The 27,035-nt window shown below is 37.8% G+C and overlaps 1 protein-coding gene across 4 annotated transcripts in view; it reads left to right on the forward strand.

Moving 5' to 3' along the window:
• CDK13 (cyclin dependent kinase 13) overlaps positions 1–27,035 on the forward strand; it is a 124,483-nt gene that overhangs the window by 66,918 nt on the left and 30,530 nt on the right. For all 4 annotated transcript variants that reach the window (XM_035253218.3, XM_035253220.3, XM_035253219.3 and 1 more), the window contains exons 6-7: positions 9,667–9,856; positions 11,642–11,698. In XM_035253218.3, the coding sequence (XP_035109109.3) occupies positions 9,667–9,856; positions 11,642–11,698 (247 nt within the window). The remainder of the gene's footprint in view (positions 1–9,666; positions 9,857–11,641; positions 11,699–27,035) is intronic.

Here is a 27,035-nt window from a genome sequence, read left to right on the forward strand (position 1 = left end):
CCCAATATGGTGAAGCCCTGTCTCTACTAAAAATAAAGCAATGAGCTGGGCGTGGTGGCAGGCACTATAGTCCCAGATACTTGGGAGGCTGAGGCAGGAGAATCGCTTGAACCCGGGAGGCGGAGGGTGCAGTGAGCTAAGATGGTGTCACTGCACCCCAGCCTAGGTGACAGAGCAAAACTCTGTCTCAAAAATGTAAAAAAAAAAAAACTGACAAAATGTGGCAGCCTCTCAGACAGGGTCCTGCCTGGAGTTTTTATAATTTGAAACTTGTTCACACTTGAGCCTCCAGCTCAGTTTAGGCTTTCCTACCCTGCTAATAGTTCCCAAGGATGTTTCTGCTGTGGTAAGTTGTGGTTGTCTGTGTCTGCCTGCCTGGCTCGCTCTCTCTGATTTTGGAGGCAGTGGTTTGCCCTGTGACTCCAATTTCTGTCATGGATCTAAGAAGAGTTGTTGCTTTTCACCTTTGCTTTTATTTTATTGTGAGTATGAAATGGAAGTTTTTAACACCTTAAATTCCAGAGTAGAAACCAGTGGTCCCCAGGGCTAATTTTTTTTTTCTATAGTTTACTTTTCATATCAAAGAATATAACATATCTCTAGCTGCTTAATATACCTCAATATGGATATACTGCATTTATTCAACCTTTTGTTTATTGATGGTTATTCAAGTTTTCTCAGCTTTTTTCCATTATAAAAAGTACTGTTAAAAATATTCTTATATATGGCCGGGCATGGTGGCTCATGCCTGTGATCCCAGCACTTTGGGAGGCCAAGATGGGCGGATCACAAGGTCAGAAATTCGAGACTAGTCTGACCAACATAGTGAAACCCCGTTTCTACTAAAAATACAAAAATTAGCTGGGCAATTAGCTGGGCGTGGTGGCACATGCCTGTAGTCCCAGCTACTCGGGAGGCTGAGGCAGGAGAATCACTTGAACCAGGAGGCAGAAGTTGGAGTAAGCTGAGACTGCACCATTGTGCTCCAGCCTGGTTGACAGATGGAGACACCATCTCAAATGTAACAATATTTTTGGACATGTATATTTGCATACTGGTGCTGTTATTTCTTTAGATTTACCCTTTTTTTTTTTTTTGAGACAGAGTTTCGCTCTTATTACCCAGGCTGGAGTGCAATGGCACAATCTCGGCTCACCGCAACCTCTGCCTCCTGGGTTCAGGCAATGCTCCTGCCTCAGCCTCCCGAGTAGCTGGGACTACAGGCTGTGCCACCATGCCCAGCTAATTTTTTGCATTTTTAGTATAGATGGGGTTTCACCATGTTGACCAGGATGGTCTTGATCTCTTGATCTAGTGATCCACCCGCCTTGGCCTCCCAAAGTGCTGGGATTACAGGAGTGAGCCACCGCGCCTGGCCCTAGATTTACTCTTAAAAATGGGATAGCTAAGTCAAAGGATATTTATATTTTTAATAATACATATTGTTTAATTATTTGCTCAAACATAGCAGTGTATGAGTTTTCTCTCTTTGGCCATTACTGGATATTGTCAATCTGATAGATGAGAATAGTACCTCATCATTGCTTTGATGAGTATAATTTCTTGAAAACTGGTAAGGTATGGAGTATCTTATATTTATTTACCATATAATTTCCATTGTGGAGTCTTTATTTGTGGACATTGACATTTTTTTTTCAGTTGGGTTATTTGCTGTTCCCCTTATTAATCTGAATGTTAGGCACAATTGACAATATGTTTTAAAATTGTATTTCTTTCAAAAAAATTAGAAAATAGCAGCATGAAAGAAAGTAAAAATCACTTATTTGTTCACATAGAGATAAACTCCTCTTAGAACCTTGATACTCAACATTTTTCAAAGGATATGTATGTGTATCAAATTTCCTATAATAATGAAATTTATGTGGCATGCTGTGTTTCTAAAACTAAATACAATATAGGGAAAATATGGAGCAATATAAAAATGTTTTTAACAATGCAGGTCATGACCTATTTAGTTGATTGCATGACCCACAGATTGAAAAATGTTGCCTTAAACCAGGGTTTCCCAGCCCCCGGGCCATGGACAGGTACTGGTCCGTGGCCTCTTAGGAACTGGGCCACGTAGCAGGAGGTGAGTGGCAGATGAGTGAGCAAAGCTTCATCTGTATTTACAGTAGCTCCCCATAGTTCCCATAACTGCCTGAGTTCTGCCTGCTATCAGATCAGTGACAGCATTAGATTCTCATGGGAGCACAAACCTTATCGTGAACTGCACATGCAAGAGATCCAGGTTGTGCACTCCCTATGAGAACCCATTGCCTGATGATCTGTCACTGTCTCCCATCACCCCTCAGACCATCTATTTGCAGGGAAACCAGCTCAGGGCTCCCACTGATTCTGCATTATGGTGAGTTGGAGTTGTATAATTATTTTATTATGTGTTACAATATATAGAAATAAAGTGTACAAGAAATTTAATGCACTTGAATCATCCTGAAACCATCCCCCCACCCCTATTCTCCTACCCCCAGTACATGGAAAAATTGTCTGCCATGAAACTGGTCCCTGGTACCAAAAAGTTTGGGAATCACTGTCTTAAACCATATAAATAGATAACCTTGGCTTATACCTGTAATCCCAGCACTTTGGAAGGCTAAGGCAATAGGATGGCTTCAGCCCAGGAGTTTGAGACCAGCCTGGGTGGTATAGTGAGGCCTCGTTTCTATAAAAATAATAAAAATCAGCCAACCCTGGTGGCACACACCTGTAGTCTCATCTGCTGGGGAGGCTGAGGCAGGAGAAGGATCACTTGAGCCTAGGAAGTGGTGGCAAGATTGTACCACTGCACTCCAGCCTGGACAACAGAGTGAGACCCTGTCTCTAAATAAATTAATATATACATATACATATACATATACGTATACGTATACATATACAAAACCTTGATAAAAAGATAATCAATTTTAAAATATAGGAACATAAAATTTATCTCTGAATTCAATATTATTTCAAAGCCTTCTAAAATTTTATTTACATTTTAAAAAATCTCATTACTAAAATATTCAAACATCTCAAAGTAGATGAGGTCAGGAGTTTGAGACCAGTCTGGCCAACATGGTGAAACCCCATCCCTACCAAAAGTACAAAAATTAGCCAGGGTGGTGGCAAGGCACCTATAATCCCAGCTACACTGGAGGCTGAGGCAGGAGAATTGCCTGAACCTGGGAGATGGAGATTGCAGGGAGTTGAGATTGCTTACTGCACTCCAGCCTGGGTGACAGAGCAAGACGCCGTCTCAAAAAATAATCAAGTTAAAATAAAATAAAATACAAAGAAAGTAGAGGAAATAGTATAATGAACTCCAGTGTTCCCATGCTTCAATTTTATAGTTAACACATTTTGCTAAATTTATTTATCCCTACTTAAAAAAAAAAACCTCCTAGATTATTTTTAAGTGAATCTAAGTCTCATTGTATTATAAAAGTTAGTCTTTGTTATCCAGAGATAACAGACAATGAAACTGTAGTTATATTTCAAAGGAAAAGAGACCTTATGTTTAACAAAATCGGCAATAATTTTATTTCATCTAATGGTCTACATTCACATTTACCCAGTTGTCTCAGAAATGTTTTTTTATAGCTGCTTTGTTTGAACCTGGATGCAAAAAAGATGTGCATGTTCTTCATGATAAATTAGTGTTTTAAGTCTCATAATTATAGTAGCTCTTCTTGCCTTTTAAGCATTTCTTCCATTTATTTATTGGAGAGTAGACTGCATTTTCAGTTTGGCCAAATGCTTCCTTTGGGTGTTAGCTTCTTGTTCTGTCCCTCATATTTCCTCTAAATACTAATTAAATCCAGAAGTTTATTTAGATACAAATTCAATTCTTTGGCAGTTGTACTTAAAGGTTTATGGTGGGAGCTACTATGCAGTTTCTGTGGGCAGGAATTTGGGAGCATCTTGGCTTGGCAGGTTTGGTTTGAGGTCTCTCATAAGATTGCAATGAGATGTTAGCTAGGGTTGTAGTCATTAGAAGGCTTGACTGGGATTGCAGAATCCACTTCTAAGGTGGCTCCCTCACATGGCTTGCAAGTTGTTGTCCTGGTGGAAGATCTCACTTATTTTTTACATGGACCTTCCACAAAGTTGTGTAAATATCCTGACAGCCTTGGTGGCTGGCTTCTCCCAGGATGAATGATCTAAGAAAAGTAAGGTAGACACTGCATGTCTTTGCAATCTAGTCTTGGAAGTCACATTATTCGCTCCAGTATTTTTTTGGTCACACCGACTGTCCTTGGATCATTATGGCATGGTATGGATGCCAGATAATCAGGATCAATGAGGACCATTTTGGAGGACCATGATTTCAGTTTCAAAGTACAGGATTTGTACATCTTTGACCTAATATTTCTTGTAAACTAAAAGCCTTAGTTCCTAAAATATTAACATCGCTTGTTTTGTCCTATAATATATGTGTAATAATTTCAAAGTACCTGTAATCTCTGCTGCTTGGGAGGTTGAGGCACAAGAATTGCTTGAACCCAAGAGGCGGAGGTTGTAGTGAGCCAGGGTTGTGCCACTGCACTCCAGTCTGGGCAACAGAGTGATACTCTGTCTTAAAAAAAACGAACCAAACAAATAATACATTTAACCCAGTATATCTAATAGATTATTTCAGCATGTAATCAAGACCACAAATTATGAGATATTTTATATTCTTTTATTTTGTACTGTCTTCAAAATCTACTGTGTTTTGCATAGCATTTTCATTTTTATTTTTTTCTGTACACTTTTAATAATTCTCAATCAAAGTCATATCAGAACTCATAGCATTTTTTAACTAGCCATGTTGCAAGAGCTCAGTAGCCACATGTGGCTAGTGGTTGGTAGCTACTGTATTGGACCATGCAACTTTAAATGCTTTCTTTTATCTTACTGTGTTATGTAATGCCACCAATATCATATTAAATAACAGCAGAGATAGTGATATATATATATATTTGATAATTGACTTATTTTACTCAGCATACTCAGTGCATTTCCACATCAATAATTATACCTCTACTACATTTTTCAAAGTTGCATGGAATGACATAAGATAGTTATACCTCTAGATGAGGTTTCCTGCCTTAAAAAAAAAAAGAGAGAGAAAGATAAGAACTTTTTTGGTGTAATGTTTTAAGTGTTTTATTATTACGTTGCATTAGTGATCATGCTTATAGCTAAATCTTTGCATTCTTGCAACGTAAAAGAGTATGCTATTTTTAAAGCTTTGAAGTATTGCCAAATTCTATTTTCTTTATCATACCAGTTTATTTCTGGCAGTATATAACAGTATTTGCTTATCTCACACCTTTATTGAAACTGTGTACTGTCTTTCTTTTGAAATCTTTTCTCTTAGTTAAAAGTGGTGTACAGTTGCTTTGATTTGTATATTTTGTTTAGTAATGAGATTATTTTTCCTGTGTTTTTTGGACATAGCCATTGTTTTGCATATTGACAGTTCCTTTGATTTCTTATTTTCCGTTGTGGGATTGGTCTTTTTTTTTTTCCCCTCAGACATAGCCTTCCTCTGTCTCCCAGGCTGGAGTGCAGTGGCGCGATCTTGGTTCACTACAGCCTCCACCTCCAGGGTTCAAGTGACTCTCCTGCCTCAGCCTTCCAAGTAGCTAAGATTACAGGCATGTACCACCACACCCAGCTGTTTTTTTGTATTTTAGCAGAGACAGAGTTTCACCATGCTGGCCAGGCTGGTCTCGAACTCCTGACCTCAAGTGATCCCCCCTCCTCGGCCTCCCAAAGTGCTGGGATTACAGGCCTGAGCCACCACACTCAGCCATTTTTGTACTGATTTGTAAGATCTCATTTTATATTAAGGGTATTAACATAGTATGTGTTATATACTTCTCCAGTTTGTCATTTTCTTTCTTCCTCCCCCCCCCCCCCCCCCCCGGGGCGGGTTACTCTATCACTCAGGCTGGAGTGCAGTGGCACAATCCCAGCTAACTGCAACCTTGATCTCCCAGGCTTAGGTGATCCTCCCACCTCAGTCTCCCAAGTAGCTGGGATTACAGGCATGTGCCATCACACCCGGCTATTTTTTGTGTTTTAGCAGAGTTGAGGTTTCACCATGTTGTCCAGGCTAGTCTCAAAACTTCTGGCTTTATGCGATTCACCCACCTTTACCTCCCAAAGTGCTAGGATTACAGGCATGAGCCACTGGGCCTGGCTCTCATGTTTTTTTTTTTGTTTGTTTTTTTGTTGTTGTTGTTTTGAGACAGGGTCTGTCCCGCTCTGTTGCCCAAGCTGGAATGCAATGGTGCCACCATGGCTCACTGCAGCCAGACTCAACTCTGGCTCAAGTAGTCCTCCTGTCTCAGCCCTCACAAGTAGCTAGAATTATAGGTGTGCACTACCACACCTAGCTAATTTAAAATTTTGTAGAGACAGGATCTCTGTATGTTGCCCCAGGCTAATCTCAAACCCCTGACCTCAAGTAGTCCTCTCACCTTGGCCTCCCAAAGTGCTGGGATTGCTGGCGTGATACCCAGCCTTCATTTGCCTTTTACCTCTCTTCTATATTGTTTTCTTAGGCAGTACGTCTACATTTTTGTTTAGTGAATTGTGACTTGTTGGCTTTTTATTGCATTTTTCTTTGATATAACTGCCCACCTCCCTATGGGATTATAAGTTTGTCACAACACTTTTATCTATTCTTTCTTCACTGACTTAAATTGGCTACTTTTATAATTATTAGATATATAACTGGGATTTGTTTTCTGGTGTGTATTATTTCCACTCTTCTGTCAGTCCCTATAGTATGACAGGTCATATTAATTTCTAATAGGGCAAGTGTTTCTTTTCAGAAATGTTTCTGCTAGTACTCTGGTTTGTTTTCTTCAAGGATAATTTTAGAAGTATTTTGTCAAGTTAAGTTTCCTTCTTTGTCCTAGTGATAAAGGGGAAAAACAAACCATTGGGCCTTTTATTGAAATTGCTTTAAAATACAGAGTTTTATTTGGGCGTGGTGTCTCGAGCCTGTAATCTAGCACTTTCGGAGCCAAGATAGGAGGATCTCTTGAGCGAGGGAATTCAAGACCAGCTTGGGTTATGTAGAGAGACCTCATCTCTACCAGAAATAAAACAAAGAAAAAAATTAGCCAGATGTAGTGATGCGGGCCCGTGACCTGATCTATACTTGGAAAGCTGAAGTGGGAAGATCACTTGAACCTAGGAAGTCAGGGTTACAGTGAGTTGTGATGGTGCCACTTCACTCCAGCCTGGGTGACAGAGTGAGTGAGACCCTGTCAAAAAAAAAAAAGAGAAACAGGAAGATACAGAGTTTTACAATGTGGTGTTTCTTAATGAATTTTGTGTAATTTTTTTTTTTTTGAGATGGAGTCTTGCTCTGTTGCCCAGGCTGTAGTGCAGTGATATCTGCCTCACTGGTTCAAGCGATTCTCCCGCACCAGCCTCTGGAGCAGCTGGGATTACAGGTGCATGCCACCATGCCTGACTAATTTTTGTATTTTTAGTAGAGACAGGGTTTCACTGTGTTGGCCAGGCTGGTCAACTCCTGACCTTTAGTGATCTGCACATCTTGGCCTCCCAAAGTGCTGGGATTATAGGCTTTGAGCCACCATGCTTGGCCCAGTTTTGTATAATTTTGTTAAAGTTTAGTCCTAGTCATTTATAGTTACATTTTTCTTTTGTGAAATTATTTAAATTTTATTTTCTAATGAATTGTTGCTTCATATATTAAGTCTTTTACTTTTTTTTTTTTTGAGACAAGGTGTGGCTCTGTTGCCCAGAATGGAGTACAGTGGTTTGATCTCAGCTCACTGCAACCTCTGCCTCTTGGCCTCAAGCCATCCTCGTTCCTCAGGCTCTCAAGTAGCTGGGACTACAGATGCACACTATCACACCAGGCTAATTTTTGTAGATTTTATAGAGACAGCGTTTCGACATATTGCCCAGGCTGGTCACATGTTTCTGACTACAGATTATCCTTCTGCCTCAGCCTCCCTAAGTGCTGGGATTATAGGCATGAGCCACAGAGCTTGGCTGTCTTTTGCTTTTTGAATATTGATTTTTCTTTAACCCAGCTAATCTTTATTCTTTTGGATTGTCCAGGAAAATAGCCATCTTATCTGCCAATCATTGTATTTTTGTCTCTTTCAATATTTATACTTGGTTAAATTTTACTAATTTTCACAACAGAGTTAGTAAAAATGAATTATTTATTATTCTTATTATTTTTGAGACAAAGTTGCGCTCTGTCCCCCAGGCTGGAGTGCAGTGGCACAATCGTGGCTCACTGAAACCTTTGCCTCCTGGGTTTAAGCAGTTCTCCTGCCTCAGCCTCCTGAGTAGCTGGGATTATAGGGATGTGCCACCACACTCGGCTAGTTTTAGTAGAGATGTGGTTTCACCATGTTGGCCAGGCTGATTTCAAACTCCTGACCTCATGATCTACTTGCCTTGGCCTTCCGAAGTGCTGGGATTACAGGCATGAGCCACCACAGATATTTTTTTTTGTCTCATACTTAATACTTGGCCTTTCCTATTAAATGTGACATTGGTTGTTGGTTTCGGAGAGGTACCATAATAAACTTTTAAACAAGAATCCTTCTGTTGCAAGTCTACCAAGAGTTCTCTGCTCAGTTTTTTGTTGTTGTTGAGACGGAGTTAACTCTTGTTGCCCATGCTGAAGTGCAGTGGTGTGATCTCGGCTCACCACAACCTCTGCCTCCTTGGTTCACGCGATTCTTCTGTCTCAGCCTCCTGAGTAGTTGGGATTACAGACATGTACCACCATGCCTGCCTAATTTGGTGTTTTTAGTAGAGACGGGGTTTCTCTGTGTTGGTCAGGCTGGTCTCAAATTTCTGATCTCAGGTGATCCACCCACCTTGGCTTCCCAAAGTGCTGGGATTACAGGCGTGAGCCACTTCGGCCTTTTGCTCTGTTTTTAAAATTAGGATGTCTTTTAAAAGTTCAGATGCCTTTTTTGTTTTGGTGTTTTTGTCTTTTTCACAGATGTAATGCATTCTAGTTCTCATTCACTTTGTGTATAAGTTTCATTTAGGATTTCTAAATCTCTCATAAGTATGTTTGTATAGTTTGTGTGTGTGTGCTATGTGCTATTTTAGGTTTTTGCAGCAGGACTAAGCTGGTTTTTATTAAAAAGTTGTAATTTCAAATTATATTGTTTTTCTTCTCAAATTCTCTGCTCTTAATTACTCTGGAGCTACATAGACAGAATTAAATTGTATGTTTATTGAAGGATTTAGACGTCATCTTACGTCTTTCTGTGCCCAGACTCTTTTTTTAAATTAAAAGCAGTTCTTTTAACAACTTCTAATTCTTTGATAAACTATATTGATTTTATTCAGCTTCTAAGAGACAATTTGATGTCTTAAACATTAATCATACCTATAAACTATACAATATGGAAAACAGCAGGGTGATTTTTATTAAAAATTGTAACAGTTTTTTTTGGGAAAAATATTGGTTAGATGTTTTCATTGGGATTTATTTATTGATATTATGTCCAGAGAGAAAGCTGAATGTTATTAAAGTAACAAAGTGACACTTCTTTTCAAGGATTAATTTTTCCCCCACCGGCATTTAATTGTTAAAAATTGTGAATTTATAGAAAAGTTGTAGGAATAAGTTTTTAATGTATTAATTATTCTCATTCTTAGGTGCATTTTATCTGGTGTTTGAATATATGGACCATGATCTGATGGGACTACTGGAATCAGGCTTGGTTCATTTTAATGAAAATCACATAAAGTCATTTATGAGACAGCTCATGGAGGGTCTGGATTATTGTCATAAGAAGAACTTTTTGCATAGAGATATTAAATGTTCCAATATCCTTCTAAATAATAGGTATGGGCTTGAACTTTATAAATGTCTAAAATAAGTGTTAGCGTGGATATATACAGGGAGAAAATAGACTGGAAACCGTAAAGACGGGGAATGTGGGGGGTGGTGAGGGTTGAAAATTACCTGTTAGGTACAATGTGTAACATTTGGGTGATGGATACCCTAGAAGCCTAACCCCTACTACTACACTTGTAATACCCATGTTACAAACAGGCATATGTACCCCCGAATCTAAAATTTGTTAATTAAATAAAAGGTAAAATGAGTGTTACATGATATATACCTTGATTATGTTAAAAAGATTTAAAATTAGGTTATACAAACTATTTAAAAATAATCAGACCAGCCACAGTGGCTCACACCTGTAATCCCAGAACCTTGAAAAGTTGAGACTGGCAGATCACTTGACTCCAGGAGTTCAAGACCAGCCCGGCCAACGTTGGCAAAACCCCATCTCTACCAACAAAATACAAAACTTAGCCAGGCGTGGTGGTGCATGCCTGTGATCTCTGCTACTCGGGAGGCTGAGGCATGAGAATTGCTTGAACCTGGGAGGTGGAGGTTGCAGTCAGCTGAGATCATGCTACTGTACTTCAGCCTGGGTGACACAGCAAGACTCTGTCTCAAAAATAAAAATAAAAATAATCAACAATATTATAGCTTGGGATACTCAAAAGTTGTGTTAAATCCGTGTTAGTGGCCGGGTGGGGCGGCTCACGCCTGTAATCCCAGCACTTTGGGAGGATGAGGCAGGCGGATCACTTGAAGCCAGGAGTTTGAGACCAGCCTGGCCAACATGGTGAGACCCTGTCTCTACTAAGAATACAAAAATAAACCCGGTGTGTTGCTGCATGCCTGTAATCCCAGCTGCTAGGAAGGCTGAGGCATGAGGATCGCTTAAATCCAGGAAGCGGAGTTACAGTTACCCAAGATCATGCCACTGCACTCCAGCCTGGGTGATAAAGCAAGACGAGGTATCAAAAAAAAAGTCTAATAATAGTCTGTAATGCATAAAAAATAATGCTTAGTTGACTTTTCTGCTTGCTGTTATTCCAAATAATGTGAATGGATCGTCTAATAAGTAATATAATTTCAGCTTTAGGCTGAGAATAGATTTTAGAAAATTAAAAAAAAAAGTCACAATTATAAACAACTTTTTTGGAAGTGTATACACACACATATTTAAAATTTATGTAAATAAGTTAATATTTGTAACAGCTTATGTTATATTTGAACCCTGGTGATTCTCTTATAATTGGTAATTTGTTAACTAAAATAAGGCATGCCTGGTTCTCTTATAATTGGTAATTTGTTAATTAAAATAAGGCATAGAATAGAGAGTGTTCTATGTATCTAGACCCTCTAAGACCTGGAAAATTAAACAAATTAAAAGTGATGTCACTTCGTTTTTTGAGCAGTGTTAACTTGAAAAAGGAATTTGTCTTATTGCTAAGTAATAAAAATGATCGCATTTTATTTTCATCGAAGTATGCTTTTCTAAATAGCTGAATAGTAATAAAATACTACTCTACTAATATTATAATACAATAATTATAATATACTACTATAATTTTAACTGAAACTATCCAAAGTATTATTTACTTTCTCGTTTTGTGCATGTATCCACTTCTTGCCTTTCCCTGTATTACCTTGATGATACTGCAGTGTGAGCAGAGTTAAAGTTTACGTAGGTGTATGTTTTGTCAGTTGTAGGCATAGAATATATATGTGTATTGCCAATTTAGAGTAAATTAATACCTTTTGTTCATTTTGTCTTATTTTCACCAGAGGGCAGATAAAACTTGCAGATTTTGGACTTGCTCGATTGTATAGCTCAGAAGAAAGGTAAGAATACCTTCAAATGAATGTTGTAGACATTAGAGCTTAGTATTAGGGGCTATACTAAGTTATTAATAGTTTTATTATTTAAAAGAGAAACTAACTTTTCTTGGTTAATACATAAAACATTGAAATTTTATACCATATTGGGTTGACTATTGTAATTAAAAATTTTATACAGTATTTCAATTTAAAAATTGATCTTTAACACTTACAGGTAAAAATGATTTTTAAAAAATGTACATCTTTAAGTGTGACTGCAATGAACTTATGCTAACATTTCTAATGCATATCTAGGTATTAAATATCCTTAATGAAAACCTTTTAAATTGTATTTTAAAATTTATAAACTTTGTTTTCATTATTATTTTAGACTTCAGGTTTGTTATATCTACAGTTCTTTGTTTTTTTAACTCCCTAGAACCCTTTATTTAAACCAACCGTTGTGAGGATGTTAAGTGTATAAGACACAGAAAAGTAGAACTTTACTGGCCAAAGTTGGAGTATATACCCAACTTGACTTTCTTTGTGCCTAGTGGTAGTGAAATATGACTTACCTTAGTGGAACTAATATGGGATTTCAAAATGAGATATTTTTGTGGGTTTTATGTTATGTAAATAAACTATGAAATTAATTGGGTTTAATAAATCTTTAGTCCATTTACCCCATTCCTTTTCTGTCTTTATTTTCAGATACATATGTATATATCTCTGTAATAATATATTTAAAGAATTTAAAAATTACATATAATTTTACATATAATTACATATAATTTTAAAATTATGACAAGTCTGTCTTTTTAGTATAATTTAATATAATGAAACATCAGTTGATTGGAGTCTTAGATGTATACTTTCACTTAATCTGCTTATTTCGATAAAGGAATAAACAAAAATTCTTGTTTGAATTTTTCAGAGTAAAAAGTCTATTTTTTTCAAACTTGCAGTGTCTGTGACATAATTCTGGAAAATATTTTCATTATATAGTGTTCTAGAGGTTTATAAGTGTATGGTTTGGATCCATTCGAGTTTCATGAAACCCCTCAGAAAGTGCGCTGCAGGCCAGGCACAGTAGCTCATGCCTGTAATGTCAGCACTTTGGGAGGCAGAAGCGGGCAGATCACCTGAGGTCAGGAGTTGGAGACCAGCCTGGCCAACATGGTGAAACCCCATTTTACTAAAAATATCTGAGTATGGTGGTGTATACCTGTAATCCCAGCTACTGGGGAGGCTGAGACACGAGAATCTCTTGAACCTGGGAGGCAGAGGTTGCCGTGAGCTGAGATCACAGCATTGTATTTTGGCCTGGATGATAGAGCAAGACTGCCTCCAAAAAACAAAAGAAAGTGTTCTGTGGATGGGGTTTTGTGATTGGACCTCCAGTCCTCTGTATCTTTATTTTAATTACTACACTTAAAGTTAACATTGTATGCCAGGCGCAGTGGCTCACACCTGAAATCCCAGCACTTTGGGAGGCTGAGGCAGGTGGATTACCTGAGGTCAGGAGTTCGAGACCAGCCTGACCAACATGGAGAAACCCCGTCTCTACTAAAAGTACAAAATTAGGCCAGGGATGGTGGCGCATGGCTCTAATCTACTTGGGTATCTGAGGCAGGAGAATCGCTTGAACCCAGGCGGCGGAGGTTTTGGTGAGCCGAGATCATGTCATTGCACTCTATCCTGGGCAACAAGATTGAAACTCCATCTCAAAAAAAAAAAAAAGAAAAATTAACATTTTAGAAAAGCGTTGTATGGGTTTTTTTTTTTTTTAAGTTTAAAACTGTTTTAAAACTCAAAAGCTATATCCCTCCTTTTGCATTTGAGAGAATTGAGACCCAGAAAGGGTTGAGTTACTTTATTTTTTTAATTTTGAAATATGTATACATTGTGAAATGACTACATTGAGCTAATTAATATGCATTATCCCACATTTTTTTGTGTGTGTGTGCTAACACTTAAAAATCTACTCTTAACAATTTTCAAGAATACATTGTTACTAACTGTAGTTACCAAGTTATACAATAAATCTCTTGAATTTACTTTTGTCTAACTGAATTTATATATCCTTAGGCCAACATCTCCCCATACTCCCTACACCCAGTTTCTGGTAACCACCAGCTCTACTCTCTACTTCTCTGTGTTCAGGTTTTTTAGGTTTCACATACAAGTGAAATAATGAGTTGTTTTGTCTTTATGTGCCTACCTTATTCCACTTAACACAGTGCACTTCACTTTCATCCAGGTTGACATAAATGACAGGATTTTCTTATTTTTTTTTTTAAGACTTGAATAATATTTCATTTTGCATATATACCACATTTTCTTTTCTTGTTTTTTTTTTTTTTTTTTTTTTTCCGAAACAGAGTCTCACTCTGTTGCCCAGGCTGGAGTGCAGTGGTACAATTTCAGCTCACTGCAACCTCCACCTCCCAGCTTCAAGTGATTGTCTTGCCTAAGCCTCCCGATAACTGGGATTATAGGCCACATTTTCTTTATTCATTCATGTCTTAGTGGACACATAATGTTGATTCCCTATCTTGGCTATTGTGAAGAGTTGAGTGACTTTAAAGATCAGAAAATGTTGGCAGAGCCAAGGGTATATAGTTTTCAATTCCTAATTCTTTATTCTTTCCATCATATATAATAGTGCCTCTTGGTAGAAATTGAAAGGAAAAATTGATCTGATTGTGTACTTAATCCAAAACTTCACTTGAAATACGTTTTTTTCCTTCTGCAGTTTAAGAAGCATTTATATTTTATTTTATTTTATTTGAGATAGAGTCTTGCTCCGTTGCCCAGGCTGGAGTGTAGTGGCTCCATCTCAGCTTACTTCAACCTCTGCCTCTGGGGTTCAAGTGATTCTCCAGCTTCAGCCTTCTGAGTAGCTGGGACTACAGGCATACACCACCAAACCCAGCTAATTTTTGTATTTTTTTTTTTCAGTAGAGACAGGATTTCGCCGTGTTGGCCAGGCTGGTCTGGACTTATGACCACAAGTGATCTGCCTGCCTTGGCCTCCCAAAGTGCTGGGATTACAGGCATGAGCCAGTGTGCCCAGCTGAGAAGCATATGTGACTAAATTAATGTGGCTATTATTTTGGGCAAGTTCTGGTTAATTGAGAATTCTGTCTACTAAGCTGGTTAATCGAGATTTCATTATAATTAGATTTTGCTTAATAGAAGTTTTTGTCTATCATTAATTATGTAAATCCTTTTCCATGGAATGGAAAACAGCTAATTATAATTTCATCTAATAGATTTTTGTTATGCAGATATTTGTGCACATTTGGAACAGATATGGTCCAGAAAAGCTGATTATAAAGCCAGATTTTATATATCAGGCTCAATTTTCACGTTGATTTTTATTTTAAAATATAATTTGGGTTCCAGTGAAGTGCTAGGGGTATGCCGTGTTCACTATCATTATGGAGTTTATGTACTCCTTTAAAACTTTTCTTTTTTTAAGATCAGAATAATTCTGATTTCTTTAGGATCTACTGGAGAAGTAGGGTTAATATAATGGAATACCTTTAAAATACATATATTGTTCTAGTGAACCTTAATAACATACTGATTTTAAAATAAATTTACCTTTAGCGGATTTATTGTATTGTCTCAAATTTTCCAGATTTTTTTTTGAGATAAATATATAACAAATGATTTTTTATTCATATTTCTACATTGTTATAAACAAAAAGCCAGATAGGGCTTCATTATAATGCTCATGCAAATATAAAGTCACTTAGAAGTATTTTTATTTTCTAAGTAGTTACTATAGATCGAATAACTGAAGTGTTCAAGAATTCCGTGTAAGGTTTTTTGTTTGTTAATAGAGTATATTTTATCCTACCACTGTAATAGGATCAACCACAACTCTCATTAGATTTTGGATATGCACTTACTGAATTTGAGGAAAGCTGGGTGGAGTTATAGCTAGTACTTGGGGGCCTGTGACCAGTATGGAGATCTGGTCTGTCATGTACCTATTATTGAAGAAAGAGAACCACTGGATTAAAATTAGAGGGGAAAGTTATTTATTTAGGTTTGTGTCATTTTCTCATTTTGAACATTGGTATTTATACTTTGTCTGTTCTGCATTGGGGAGTTTAAAACTTGAAAATACCTGTTCATCTTTCAGTATCTTTTTGTTGTTTTTTTTTTTTTTTTTTTGAGGTGGGGTCTTGCTCTGTCACCCAGGCTGGAGTGCAGTTGTGCCATCTTGGCTCACTGCAGCCTCCGCCTCCCGGGTTCAAGTGATTTTCCTGCCTCAGCCTTCTGAGTAGCTACTACAGGTGCCCAACACCACACCTGGCTATTTCTTGTACTTTTAGTAGAGATGGTGGTTTCACCATATTGGCCAGGCTGGTCTGGAACTCCTGACCTTGTGATTCGCCTGCTTCAGCCTTTCAAAGTGCTGAGATTACAGGCATGAGCCACTGTGCTGGGCCTGGTATCTATTTTAAGTGTAGTTTTTCTTACAGCTACAATGTTCCCTTCATTTTTATTTTACCAAGTCCTTGTTCCAATGGTTTCAAAAGAATGGAGTATCTTTCTCTATGTGACTGTCCTGTGGGAAAAAATGTTTTCCATATTAATTGAAATTAGCTTCATTTTCTAGAGAAGAAACTATAATGTAACACTTTCTCGTTTATATATATATATATTTTTTTTTTGAGATGGAGTTTCACTCTGTCACTCAGGCTGCAGTGCAACGGCATGATCTCAGCTCACTGCAACCTCTGCCTCCCTGTTTAAGCGATTCTCCTTCCTCAGCCTCCTGAATAGCTGGGATTACAGGCACCTGCCTCCTCCCCCAGCTAATTTTTGTATTTTTAGTAGAGATGGGGTTTCACCCTGTTGGCCAGGTTGGTCGCAAACTCCTGACCTCAAATGATCTGCCCACCTCTGCCTTCCAAAGTGCTGGGATTAGAGGTGTGAGCCACTGTGCTCGGCCTTGTAAAATGTATCTTGAATGGTTCTAAATATTACTATGATCCAAATAAAAGTTTTTAAAACAATAACCAGAATGCCTACTATATTTCTATATGATGATCCAATAAGGAGAGAGAAGGGAAAAATGTAAAGGGTCTTAGAGTGTTAGCTCACTAATACCACCCTCCCAAAACACACATACCTTTTTGAAGGCAGTATCGCCATCTATTGGCTTTTCAGAATATTGCTATTGAAAGCAAAAAGCAAAAATTTTTCCAAAGTTAAAGAGAGGAAGATAGTATTACCATATTTTATTCTTTTGTGCTTTATGTGCCCTAAAACATTGAATGAATTAATGGTAAATGGTTGATTTTGATCTGGTAGAAGGTGGTCCTTATCTGGAGTATCCTCCTGATGTAGATGAGTGCAGGGAGCTTTGGGGATTCCAGGTGATAAAGAGGATCTTCTGAGAATCACTAGACAAGATTGGAACCATGGCAATTAAAAAAAATACCAATAACAGATGAAATACAATAAATAATACGATTAAACAAGCTTTAGGAAAGGAAAGCTCATTTAGATCACTGACTTTTAACTGTAAGATCGAGATTAAATTGTTCTCCCTTCAGCTTTCATGGAGTAGTCTGCAGTTTTGAGCATATAAAGTAGAAAGAATTTCCCCCTCCTCCTGTTGGAGGAATCTCACCCAAAACCATACTGCTGAATACTTATAAATCTGAATTCCAAGCCTTGATCTTTCTTCTGATCTCTAAACCTTTTTGTTTATTGGAAATCTCTAACCAGGTGATTTGGGTACCCTAAATTAAACCAAATTAAACCTTGTTACAACACCTATCTGTTACATTCCCCAGAAAAATGTCTACTCCTTTTCCTTTATTTCCTGTTTCAGTTAAAGGTACCGAATCACCTGAGGCTTTCCTGCCCTCTGTTTTTTCTCACTTATGTTCCTCTCTCCTGCCATTGCAGCCCCCCAGAGAAAAGCAATGTTGAACTATTTGTAGTTCCTTAAACTTGCTGTGCTCTTGAATGCTTTTGTGAATCTAAGCAAGCTGTTCCTTTTGTATGTAATTATACCTTCCACCTGAGTTTGACAAATTTGTTTTTTTTTTTTCTTTCAGTGTGCAATTCAGGCCTTACCTCCTTTGAAATCTGTCCTGAATCCCACAGGCATCATTGGGCACATCTTCTTTTATGTGTTCAGAGTATATTATTCATTCTATATACTATTTATAGTACATGATTATAATTTATATTACCACCTTTTTTTTTTTTTTTAAAGACAGAGTCTTGCTCTGTCTGTCACCTAGGCTGGAGTGCAGTGGTGAGATCTTGGCTCACTGCAACTTCCACCTCCCAGGTCAAGCAATCCTCTCACCTGAGCCTCCTGAAAGGACTACACGTGTGTGCCACCATGCCTGGCTAATCTTTGTATTTTTATTAGAGATGGGGTTTCACCATGTCGGCTGGGCTCCTCTCAAACTCCTGACCTCAAGTGATCCACCCACCTCAGCCTCTCAGAGTGCTGGGATTGCAGATGTAAGCCACTGCACCCAGCCTACCAGCATACTTTAATGCTCTAAACAACTATAAGTGTGGATTTTTGTTTCTTTAACCATCTGGTAGTGCTTAGTTAGCACAGGGCCTAGCTCAGAGTTTCAATAAATAGTTGTTTATAAAGAAAGGAAAAGGAGGGAACAAATTTAACTAACGTTTGTATACATCACTTTATTATACATAGTTTCCTTTCATAAGAATTATTTTAAAAGAAAGCTTTTTGAAATGGATAATGTCGGTATCATTATTTTTATGTACATTTTCAAGATAAAGAAATAGAAGTTTGGAAGACTTAAGTGCATTTGCAAGATCACACAACCAGTAAGTAGTGGAGCTCAGGATCTTTTGACAGAAAGATTATTTTTATGATATGGGAGTGCTTCTCTGGTAAGACTCTGAATGCAGCCTTGATTACCTAGAAGTATCTTCCAGTGAATAACTCTAGGGGCCTCTAAAGTCTGATTTAGAGGTGCCATTAGGCTGGTGACAATTTTTAGATTTTTTTTGTAGTCAAGGGTCTGTCGAATTTTGCTTTTTGCCTTTTCATCCTCCAAATACAATATTTTATTTTTGACAAATGAGGTATGAAATGGTTTTAAATTTTAAGCAGCTTGAAAGCTCTTGAAATATCTAATGAGAAATCTATAAACAAAAATATATTGATGCAACAAATATTTTCAAATTATCTGTAATTTTTCACATGAGAGTTTTTTTTTTTTTTTTTTTTTGGTGGGCGGGGGGGTGGTGGTGAGATGCAGTCTTGCTTGTCGCCCAGGCTGGAGTGCAGTGGCATGATCTCAGCTCACTGCAACCTCTGCCTCCCAGGTTCAAGCAATTCTCCTATCTCAGCTTTCTGAGTAGCTGGGACTACAGGCACCCACCACCATGCCCGGCTAATATTTGTATTTTCAGTAGAGACGAGGTTTCACCATATTGGTCACGCTGGTCTCAAACTCCTGACCTCAGGTGATGTGCCCACCTCAGTGTCCCAAAGAGCTGGAATTATAGGTGTGAGCCACTGCACCCAGCCTGACTTTAAATTTTAGTACTTTATTAGTCATATAAGGTTTAAGGAAGGACAAAAAGTGTTTGATTTTGTTTTCTAAGGTGTTACTACTTTCCTGGCAGACAAAGAAATAGTGTCTGCCTTCTTTTCAAAAATATTAATGAGATTTACAAATGAAAGTATTTAGCAGAGGGCCTGGCCTTGGTGGCTCATGCCTGTAATCCTATCCTAGCACTTTGGGATGCCAAGGTTTGAGGATTCCTTGAGCCCAGGAGTTCGAGTCCAGCCTGGGTCAGCATAGTGAGACCAGAGACCACTATTTTTTTTTTTTTTTTTTTTTTAAGTAGAAATTTAAATGCAAAATATTTAACGTTGAGACTATTATTTTTGGTTTAGTTTTTTGCCATCTAATGACAGCTTATTGAAGTTAATAATTTTGTTTTTCTAATTTAATGGCAGAAGAACTGTGTATGTGTGTCTTCCTGGATTATTGAGTTTATTGCTTGGAATTGGTCTTTATGGAAATAAAACTGCACTTTGGGAGTCAGAGGCGGGCAAATCACCTGAGGTCAGGAGTTCGAAACCAGCCTGACCAACACAGAGAAACCCTGTCTCTACTAAAAATATAAAATTGGCTGGGTGTGGTGGCACATGCCTGTAATCCCAGTTACTTGGGAGGCTGAGGCAGGAGAATCTTTTGAAACTGGGAGGCAGAGGTGACGGTTAGGTGAAATTGTGCCCTGGTACTCCAGCCTGGACAACAAGAGTGAAACTACGTCTCAAAAATTGTTTCATTTTTAGATTTTTCTTTTTTGTGTGTATACATTTATTTGATAACACCTAAGAACTTGGCTATATGTTTTTCAGTCCTGTTTCTTTTTCAGTGAGAGTTAATTTGCTTTTTGTACAAATATGGGTATAGACACATCACAAGAATGTAATTTGTTTTTTAATCCATAAAAGAAATAGCATCGTGTATGTAGTGTCACATCAGTTTGCTGCTGCTTTGTGTGACCTAAACAAGATCATTTCTATCATGTTGGCAATGGGTACCAAATCTTATAGAGCAAGTTTGAAATACTGATTTTTGAGGATTCTGGTGTTTTTTTTTTTTTTTGAGAGACTGTCTTGCTCTGTTGCCCAGACTGCAGTGCAGTGGCGCAATCTAGGTTCCCTGCAACTTCTGCCACCTGTGTTCAAGCAATTCTTGTGCCTCAGTCTCCTAAATAGCTAGGATTACAGGCGCATGCCACCATGCCTGGCTAATTTTGTCTTTTTAGTAGAGATGGGGTTTCACCATGTTAGCCACAATGGTCTCGATCTCTGGAATTGAGCTTTATGGAAAAAAACTGCACTTCCAACTCGATCTCAGAGTTTCACCATGTTAGCCAGGTGATCCACCCGCCTTAGCCTCCCAAAGTCCTGGCATTACAGGCATGAGCCACCACACCTGGCTGGATTTTCTTTTATTTGTCTATCTTTAGATAATGTATTTTCATATTACAACGTGCTTTAATTTTCCTAGGATTTAAATTTCCTGGAGCCAAAACATAGTTTCAGTCTTTGTTACTTTTGTCTTTACATTTGTAAATGGTTAATGAGATTTAATATTAGCATCCTAATCATAACACGGATTTTTTTGATGGTATCCTATATTATTGAATTGAATGAGAGTAAATCATTATACATTTTTTCTTGTCCTTAGTAATGGTCATTTTCATTTTCTTTTGTCAGTGTTACCTTTTAAGAGCTCTAAAAAATGCTTTATTAAAAATGTTTAAAATACAATTAAAGCACCACTAATTTCTTCACTGTTTTCTTGCCAGCTCTATTCTCTCCCTGGGTTTATCCCCTTTCTCTGGAAAATGAACACTTGCTCTCCTCCCTTAGGAAACTGAAGGTTGAGTGTGGTTGGAACAAAAACCAAATGATACTGGGTTTTATAAGCCTTGTGTAGATATTCTGTAGATGGAAGCAGTGTGTACTACAGGCATAACATATTCATGTTGTATTTCATACTATCACTTTGACTGCGTTTTGGAAAGTGGCTTGGCCTTGTAAGTCTGAAAGCAAGGGCAATCACTTAAGAAAGCTGTTACAGTAAATCCAAATAGGATGATTATAGCTAGAACCAAGGAACAGGCACAGGTATTGGAAAGACAGATTAATTATATCATAAGGATGTAGAATTGTAAGAACTTGATGGTTGAATGTGTTGTGAGATACATCCCTGCCTATACCCACTACTGTAGGCTTTCTGCTTAAGCAGCTGGATGAGTGATTTGTTGGTTAGGATAGTCTAAACTTTTGTAACAGAACCACAAAACTTAATGGCTTAAAGAATGAGAAGTTTCTATCTGTATTTCTCACTTAATAATCTTGACTGGTGGCTGGGCATGGTGGCTCACACCTGTAATCCCAGCACTTTGGGAGGCCAAGGCGGGGACAGGTCACCTGAGGTCAGAAGTTCAAGACCAGCCTGGCCAACATGGTGAAACCTCATCTTTACTAAAAATACAAAAATTAGCTGGGTGTGGTGGCATGCACCTGTGATCCCAGCTACTTGGGAGGCTGAGGCAGGAGAATTGCTTGAACCCAGGAGCTACAGATTGCAGTGAGCTGAGATTGCACCAGTGCATTCCAGCCTAGATGACAAGAGCAAAGCTCTGTCTCAAAAATAAATAAATAAAAAATTCTGAGTGGTTGCTGCTTACCTCAGTGCACAATTAAGAATATTTAACCATATCACCAGGTCAGATGGTGACTGCTTCATACAGTTATTCAGAGAAGCAAATTGGAAGATCTGCCAGCTTCTATACATACCTTCTAAGGCTGATGCCAGAGTTGAGAAAAGAGGAGGGAGGAGTGTGATGAGCCAGGCCTAGAAATGGCACTTATCACACGTGCTCATGTTACATTGGAGAGCACTTGGTCATGTGACCACACCTAACTGCAATGAGGATGGGAAATGTAGAGGAGCTGGACAGCTGCCATAGAAGGGAGGAAGAACAGATTTTTAGAGGACAGCTGTGAATCTCTGCCACAAATAGTGAGGCTGTTTGCTGAGACAGTAAAGAAGAACAGAGATGCAGTTTGTAGCAAAAGGTAATAATGTAGGTACTTATGGGACTTCTAAATTTGCTTGTGTAATAAGTATGGGCAAGTAAGACAGTTGATCTTTGTAAGATGACAGCATCAGTTGGGAAAAAAATTGGATTTGTTTCTCTATAGCACTGTGATGATAGAGGAATTTTAAAATTATTTTTCTTGGAAGATACCTAAAGGAGGAAAACAGTTCAAATAGAAAGGCAGGGGAAAGAGCATGAGAGAAAAGATTGTGTTTATTGTTATGTAGTTATGGTATATGAAAGTATTAATAAGTTAGACAGTGCACATGTAGGGTAAGGAATTTAAAATGAGTGCTTACAAAGCAGATAAAGACTGTAGTGCCAAAGTAGTGGTGGTAGTGGCCAATTGGGTAATTTCACTGGAGTAGTTAGGATAGACATCTTTTAGGAAGTAAATTGGAGCTAAGACCTGAGTGATGAAAAAGGGAGAACTTCATGAAGACCTGGGCCAAGAACATTCCAAGTACAAAGGAGAAGTAACTCAGTACAGCCTGGAAACAGACTTGGGAGGTTTAAGGTTAAAAAGCTGCCCAGTGTTATTACACTGAGGTAAGATCCTCAGTATACATAACAGCCTATCAACTGAAGTAAAATCTAAATTTTATTTGATTATATTGGGAAATCACTGGGCAGTTTTAAGCAAGTAGGTGATACCTACTTTTTGCTTAATAAAAAAACTGAAAAGAAGTTAAGGGTAGCCAGGCATGGTGGCACGTGCATGTAATCCAAGCTACTCGGGAGGCTGAGGCAGGAGAATCGCTTGAATCCAGGAGGCAGAGGTTGCAGTGAGCCAAGATCATACCACTGCATTCCATTCGGGGTGACAGAACAAGACTCTACCTCAAAGAAAAAAAAGGTAGGGTGGATTAGAGATGGAGGCAGGGAAACCAGTTAAGATATTGTTGTGGTCATACCAGTGAACAGAATAATGACTTGGATTAGGTATTTGTATTGGGGATCTATTTTGGATGTGGAATTGACAGAAGTTGTTTGGAAATTTGAGGGAATGATGAATCAAGAATGACACCTGGATTTTTGACATCAAAAGCTGGGTAGGTATTAAAAAATAGATCCCACATTTCTTGTAGGTTTGGTAGATTTTTCTGCACTGGATTGTGACTGTCATAGAGATGACATGGCATTTTGCGTATATGATGAATTTAGTTAACTGAAGGCTCTCTTTGTCTTAAAACACTATAAATTATAGTATAAAAGAAGTGCATGGGAGGCTTGCCTTCAAGCAAGAAGTAGTACAGACTTTATCATATGATGTTGGAAAAATGGAGCATTTTAGAGCAAGTTTAGATATTTCATTTTATATGATTTTTTTTTTCCCACTTAGAATGGTCTTTAACAAAGGCACCAACTCTGCTTTATATATTTTAACTGGGATTATCCAGATCCCCGAAATACTTCAGGGATCTAGGATTTTGTTCTCTTTTTCTTACATATCTAGATCAATAGGAGGTTGACACATGTGCCAGAAAAGTTGCATACTCCTTATCGCAGTGCTTGGTTTGTTATGGATAGATTGCAGCTTATTAGGCCTTAAGGTAGGGAAGGCCATAACCATGTCTCATATTCCCTGCCCTCCATCTCTGGAATTCCTGGGATTGTTTTTTGTTTGTTTGTTTTGAGAGACAGTCTGGGCTCACTGTAACATCTGCCTCCAGGGTTTAAGCAGTTCTCTGCCTCAGCCTCCTGATTAGCTGGGATTATAGGTGCCTGTCACCACGCTGGGCTAATTTTTGTATTTTTAGTAGAGGTGGGGTTTCACTGTCTTGGCCGGGCTGGTCTTGAACTCCTGACCTTGTGATCCACCTACTTGGGCCTCCCAAAGTGCTGGGATTACAGGCATGAGCCACCACACTGGCCTTCCTGGGATTGTTTAGAGGCAAAGTATTAGAATCTATCAGTGAACAGATACTCTTTGATCTCTACTCTGTTGATACTTCCTTGAATGAAAAATAAATTTTAGAGTGTGGTACTAAAAGTATGCATCAGTTTGAATATTTGTTCACTTCATAAGTGAAAGAATTTCCATAATTTTGAAATTACATTAGTGTTTTAAAATCCAACTTCCTGGGTTAAGTTTTACAGTTGAATGTTTTCTTTCAGTCTTTGCCTAGTTCTTATTTCTTGTCTAAAACAGAAACTAAGCATTTGGAAAGGCCATTAATTAGTATACATTAAATATTTTTCTGTACAGTTAGAAATATCTTTCATGTGGTTGTGTTTAATCATTTTTGAAAATTTACTATTTTCACTTCTACATTAATTAAAAATTCTAGCAGTTAATAAAAATGATAGTATTTTTTTTTTAAGATTTTCTTTCTTTTTTTTTTTTTTTGGAGCTTTAAATTGTCTGTTTACTATATATTATAGTTTTAACTCCTAAAATGACTGTTAAATATTGCCTAGAATTTGATATACATTAGGTAAAATTATCTTTTATTTAGATACTCCTTTTTAGTCACCTGAATTTGTGTAGTTTCTCTTCAATTCAACATACTTTTAATTTTTAAGATGTTTTAAAAATTACAAGACATGGGGAGGGATAACATGGGGAGAAATGCCAGATATAGGTGACAGGGGGATGGAGGCAGCAAACCACATTGCCATGTATGTACCTATGCAACAATCCTGCATGATCTGCACATGTACCCCAGTACCTAAAGTGCAATAAAATAATATATATTTTTAAAAAAATTACAAGACACTAAAAATATTTTTAAATAAAATAAAAATTAACTATTTGCAGATAGATTTATATAAATTTAAACATTTCCTTGAACCTAGTTATCCAGTTGTGCTCATAGACCCTTGATGTGTTTGAGAAACCAGTTATAATTTTTACAGATTGCATTCTCCCACTTAGTTAAATCATGTGCCATCTAAAGTTGGAGGCCATATACATTAAGGTGCCTGACCTATACCCACCATTGTTCTGGGCTTTGTTTGTGGGCTTCATAATAAAAAATGTCATAAGGTCCTTTTACTTTCTGGGAAAATACAAAATAGGGAGTTCAAGACAGTGATAAATACAATGTAAATGAAGAATGTGAAGATAAATACATTATTAATCGAGATTAGACTTTATGAATATGCATTTTTCACTATGTTGTAAAGGAAGTATAGCACCTGAATGTGAAAAACAGGGAAAGCATTTCATTAAAAGGAGGTAAAGGAGCCAGATGCGGTGGTTCATGCCTGTAATCCCAGCACTTTAGGAGGCCGAGGTGGGCAGATCACAAGGTCAGGAGTTTGAGACCAGTCTGGTCAACATGGCGAGACCCCGTCTCTACTAAAATTACTAAAATTAGCTGGGCATGGTGGCGTGTGCCTGTAATCCCAGCTTCTCAAGAGGCTGAGGCAGGAGAATCACTTGAAAACCCAGGAGGCAGAGGTTGCAGTGAGCCGAGATCATAACACTGCACTCCAGCTTGGGTGACTCGAGTGAGACTCTGTCTCAAAAAGGGGGGGAAAAAAGGAGGTAAAGCGTAAAGAGGTGAGCATGGTTTTTAGAATACTTCAGTTTAGCTAGAGTAGCTAAAATTTAAAAGATTTGCTCATTATGTGAAGATAAGTGATTCCAATAAACAAACAAAAATCACCGAGAAAAAAGTACATTAACAGTGTTAGAAAAACCTAATCTTAATTTATGATGAAAAATATTTCTCTTAGACTATCTTCTTGTTGCAATTTTTACCAAAGTAAAACATTTTTTCTAGCTGTGGTATACTCTTAACTACAGTCCTGTCTGTGGTAATGCTATAATGTCTGGATTGATAGTTTTGTAATACTAGTGCTTAAATTATTAGGAGAAATTTGGCTGGATGGGACTAGAGAAGGCCAGATCTTATGCTGCCTGGAACTGCAGATCTATAGGTGGCAAGAGGGAATTGCTTTCTAAATTGTATGCTCCTTTTCCTTAACAAGACTGGTTCAGGACCAAGCCAAACTTAGGAAAATGGGCTAGGAATACAGCCTTTCTGGGAAATTTGCTATGGCTTTTAAGTCCTTGTGATTTGGAAAACATCTGGATATAAAGAGATGTTTACGGTTGATCTGAATACATGTGTGGTCTCCCTGAAGTAAGTAACTACAGAGCAGCCAAAGAACCTCCTCTGACTATTTCGGATTCTCTTCATGCATGTCAATCAGATAGAACGTGACCATTCTCTGAGGCTGAACACTTTGCCAGAGAATTTGTGCTGTGATAGTCAAACCTGACCCTAATGACTAAATAAATAATCTCTTCTGTGGCAAATAAAGAGGTAGCAGTATGTATATGTCCTCTTTTCAGAATATGATAAAGGGATTATCTGATCAAGTATCATACTTTGCAGAGTAGACCTCAAGTACTATACAGTCTGCATTTCTATGCTTTTTTCTATTCACATACCACAATAGATATGTGACTCAGTAAAAAATGGCCAAAAATATGATCAATTGAAAACTTTTGTTAGGTGGTCCCCATTTGAATGGTATCTTGTCATCTGTTAGTAATTTACAAGATTTGGTCAGATCCAGTCAACTCTCTTTAAATCAGTTAATCCCATTAAAGGTTTTTATGGAAAGGAAAACAGTATTCAACAGTTGAGTTGATACTAAAGCTTTGCTTTGACCAAATTACGGTTAATACCAGCCAACTACTTTTTATTTTTATCTTCATATATTAAGGGAATTATTCAGTTAAACA

This window comes from Callithrix jacchus, chromosome 11 (assembly GCF_049354715.1).
Source record: "Callithrix jacchus isolate 240 chromosome 11, calJac240_pri, whole genome shotgun sequence".
NCBI classification, from domain to species: domain Eukaryota; kingdom Metazoa; phylum Chordata; class Mammalia; order Primates; family Cebidae; genus Callithrix; species Callithrix jacchus.